At 40.1% G+C, this 4,226-nt stretch overlaps 1 protein-coding gene across 2 annotated transcripts in view; it reads right to left on the bottom strand.

Annotated features, from left to right (window-relative positions):
* Positions 1-4,226, bottom strand: part of SETD7 (SET domain containing (lysine methyltransferase) 7) — a 65,143-nt gene that overhangs the window by 25,869 nt on the left and 35,048 nt on the right. For both annotated transcript variants that reach the window (XM_008581990.1, XM_008581991.1), the window contains exons 6-7: positions 3,950-4,067; positions 1,638-1,795 (exon numbers count right to left, since the gene is read on the bottom strand). In XM_008581990.1, the coding sequence (XP_008580212.1) occupies positions 1,638-1,795; positions 3,950-4,067 (276 nt within the window). The remainder of the gene's footprint in view (positions 1-1,637; positions 1,796-3,949; positions 4,068-4,226) is intronic.

Genomic DNA, 4,226 nt, shown 5'->3' with positions numbered 1-4,226 from the left:
GCCCTTTAAACAGACGTTGTAACTTCAGTGTTTGTTACTGACTGCCAAGGAGAGCAAGTCACTGCCAGAACAGTTTTTAAGGCATCTCAGGGATGCAAGAAGAGACATTCTTGAAGCACCTCCAAATCCTGGCAATTTTCCTACAGATTAAATGTACATGATCTGATCCTGCTTATGCTAATAAGCTAGACGACTGAGGGATTGCAAGCTATAACTGAGCAGAAAAGCTAGCACACAGCTCCCTGGCTTCCAGAAGAACCAGTATTCTTAGGCCATGCTAAGGACAGCAGTGATGACAGAATCCCAATTGCATCCTTTAGAGAATACGCAGAGATGCTTGGCTCTGGGAAGAGAACGTACAGAGGATACATGAAAACTACTAAAATATTTGTAGGACTACCAGGTAGAAGAGAGGTTGACATAGTGCACAGGACAGAAAGGGAGATAATTAGGGCCAAGGGCAGGATGTTACAGAGAAACCCATTTGTGCTCAATATAAAGAACTCTCTAGTCATCAGAGCACAAAAGCTAATTTCATAATGTGGATTTCATTTGTCCAAACAGGTACATTTGTGGATAACAGTAAGCTCCCCACCAATGGAGGTTTCCAAGAAGAGGTTCAATGAGCAGATAGAAGGGGAGGATCAAACCTCCAGAGGGTGTGGGATTATTTGAATTATTCTTTTAACAACAGCTTTGTTAAAATTTAATTTATACAACTCAGTGGTTTTTAATATTTTCACAAAGTTGTATAACCATCACCTTATCTCACTTTAGAACATTTTAATCACCCCAAAATGAAACCCCATCCATACCCATTAGTAGACACTCCTCAGCCCCCCTCCCCAGCCCTAGGTAACCACTAATCTGCTTTCTGTCTCTATAGATTTCCTATTTCAGACATTTAACATAAATGGAAAAATGTGGTCTTTTGGGACTGGATTCTTTCATTTAGCATAATTTTTTCAATTCTCATCCATGTGGTAGCATATGTCAGTACTTCATTCCTTTTTACTATCAAATAATAGGGACTTTCTGATTTGACAGGTGTCTTCCAGCACTGAAACCTCATGCCTGGGCTTAGGACTTAATTTTCCTCCGTGCTTTCACATCACAAAAGGGTTCCTAATCTTCTCTTGTGTACAGTAATTTCAATTTTTACTATTATTTCAAATAACATAATCTTTAATTTTCTAGAATGAGAAAACTGAAGGACAAAAAAGCAGCAACAAAACACCGATCACTAAGTATACTATTGCCACAGCTTTTCTACTCTTCGAAGCACTTTTCCATTTCTTAGCTTGCCAAGGCCAGAGAGTGGGGCTGCTTAGGTTTTGAGTTTCAAGTCATCACCCTGAGGCAAGGACCCTTGGTTATTCTGATGGAGTGGACTTTATCTGAGCAGGATGACACCTTTTACATGACCTCCTCAGGCTCAGGTCCATTTCTTAGCTTGCCAAGGCCAGAGAGTGGGGCTGCTTAGGTTTTGAGTTTCAAGTCATAACCCTGAGGCAAGGACCCTTGGTTATTCTGATGGAGTGGACTTTATCTGAGCAGGATGACACCTTTTACATGACCTCCTCAGGCTCAGAGCCCTAAGGCATAGATCCATTCCAGCAACTTGGAGCCCTACTTACATATCATAGATGCAGTTTGGAGTGAAGGAGTGATTTGCCTTGTGTCCCAAGGAGGCACAGTACTTGGACACGTGGTTATAGGGTGCAGGCACATCAATGACCGTTTCTTCATCGAGGGAGAGAGTGTTCCCATTAAGGGCCCAATCCCTGTTGTCAACCTGCAGAAAACAGGAAAGTGACCATTAGAGAGCCCCTTTCTCCCACAAGCTCAAAGGACATCAGAGATATTAACTCATTTATCCTTAAACTTCATGCTCTGAGTGTTAAGAAAGTGAAAAAACCCAAGGCATCTCTAAGCATGCTGATGGAGCAAACGACATATGTGGGCAGCACCAGGCAGCTCAAATTACGATTTACTGATTTTTCCTCACATTATATGAAAAAAAAGGATTTAAAGTCCCTTATAAAGATGCTCAAAAAATATAATCAGATTACTTGAATTAAAAGTAGATGAAGATGAGGCAAAAGTAAAACAAAGCAAGAATGTCAAATGGAACCAGAAACGTGAGGAATACAAGAATACACTCCAGGAAAGTCCCACACCTGCGCTCAGGCGGGCAAGCAATGTGACCCACAGACAGTCACCAAGGACCAGTGTGCTTTCCTGTCTATACCAGGAATTGCTGTCTACAGGACAACCATCTCCAAGCCACTCCTGACCAACACCCTCCAGGATCTGGTGATGCCGGCAGAACAGCCTTCTGGAGCAAACAGGGTCACATTTTCATACAAAACTGTTGACTCTCAAAGTTTACCGTCTCTCCTGTCTGTACATTACAATTGTGCTTTTATATGTATTTGATATTCACTCAACAGATATTCACTGAGTGTCTACCATGTACCAGACACTGTTCTAGTACAAGGGATACAGCAGTGATCAAAAGGGAAAAAAAATCCTCATGGATCTTAATACTCCAGACTGTCATGTGATACTGATATATGGCACTTGGTACCATATACCTTATGTTGCCATTAGTTGTGTATTCTTCTTATCTCCCCAGTAGGATCTAAATTTTATGAGGGCAAGGAGGGTATCTTATTCATTTATGCAGTACATCATAGTGAGTTTCAGCACAGAGCCCTATTTGAAACCCTACTTGAACTCTGCCATTTCTGTATTTTTGACCTTGGGCAAGGTGTAACCTCTCTAGGCTTCAGTTTCCTTACCTATAAAAGGTTCAAATAAATAATTAACATGTCAAGAATCCCAAAGTCACCATTCATATGCTGAATTTCTTGGACTTTCTGGATTGTAGATGGAGAGGTCTGGCTATTGCGTGGGGACACTGTCTGCCATCACAGCTCAGCATTAGAGCATCGCCATCTTTTGCCTGTGCACCTGCTTTCAATGCATAATAACTTGACTGTTTCATGGCATTTCCCACTTATTGTTCCACAGGAATAAATGAAAACGTGAAGACATGAATGTGGGATATGAACCATCAGCGTGAGTCCCACACACTTAATAAAGAGGGAGATAAGCATGGAGTTCACTGGCTGTGCTAAAAGCATCAAACTTTTGCCTCATGAAGTAGCGGCCTGGCCAGTTAGCTCAGTTGGTTTGGGTGCAGTGTTATAACACCAAGGGGTCAAGAGTTCAGATCAACCAGCTGCCAAGAAAAAACAAACAAAAAAAGAAATGAAGGGACAGAAATTAAAAAGAAAAAAAAAGCATATATGAAGTCTTTGAAATATATCAAAGATTGTGTCATGCAGGTAAGAGGTGATTCTACTCCCTAACTTTCTGTTTTTAATTTTCGGGACAATAGAACCTTTCCTGAAATTAAAAAGAAAAAAAAAGCATATATGAAGTCTTTGAAATATATCAAAGATTGTGTCATACAGGTAAGAGGTGATTCTACTCCCTAACTTTCTGTTTTTAATTTTCGGGACAATAGAACCCTTCCGTCGGGACAATAGAACCTTTCCTGAAGAGATGTAGGCTATTGTATGGCTTTTGCAGAAACAGAAGTAGGGGGCCTTCATATAAATCGCCCTGCCCAAGGTCATAAGTAATTACTGACAGAGTCCAATTTGGTCTCGATCTTTCAGGCATTAGGTACAGTCCAGTACAAAGCAATTACTGTCTCACTGATGGCGTCATCCCACTTTCTATAAAATAGCTGCGGAACTTTAAAAGATCGTATTAAGGCTCAAAATAAAAAGGAGAAAAATATCCAATCAATTTTACAGAAAAGCCAATGTGTTTGTTCCTTTATATTTCTAGTGAATACTAAAGTAAGTAAAGGGACTTTGTTTGAAACAAAGCCCTTTAACCCATCAGGTGGATTTTCCACTTCTACCCCGCTCACCTCTTGGTGTGTAATTCGGACTCCATTATAAAAAGACATTACAGTATTAGGTCCCACTGCTACCTTTGAAAACAGTCCTTCTCCAGCACTGGAAATGAGAGATTCAGCAACATAAACCCTACATAGAAAAAAGAGTTGAATAATAACTTTTTAAGTTTAATATATCATTCCTTGTATCAATCACCAAAAAATCATTATGGCTACTGAATCCAAAATGTTACTTCATGAAAATCCAAAAAAGAAAGAAGGGATGAAGAGAAAGTTAAACCACAATATT

The sequence above is a fragment of the Galeopterus variegatus genome, unplaced genomic scaffold (assembly GCF_000696425.1).
Source record: "Galeopterus variegatus unplaced genomic scaffold, G_variegatus-3.0.2 Scaffold2500, whole genome shotgun sequence".
In the NCBI taxonomy this organism is placed as follows: domain Eukaryota; kingdom Metazoa; phylum Chordata; class Mammalia; order Dermoptera; family Cynocephalidae; genus Galeopterus; species Galeopterus variegatus.
Note: the sequence above shows the minus strand (reverse complement) of the source record. Positions and strands in the feature narration are given on the sequence as shown.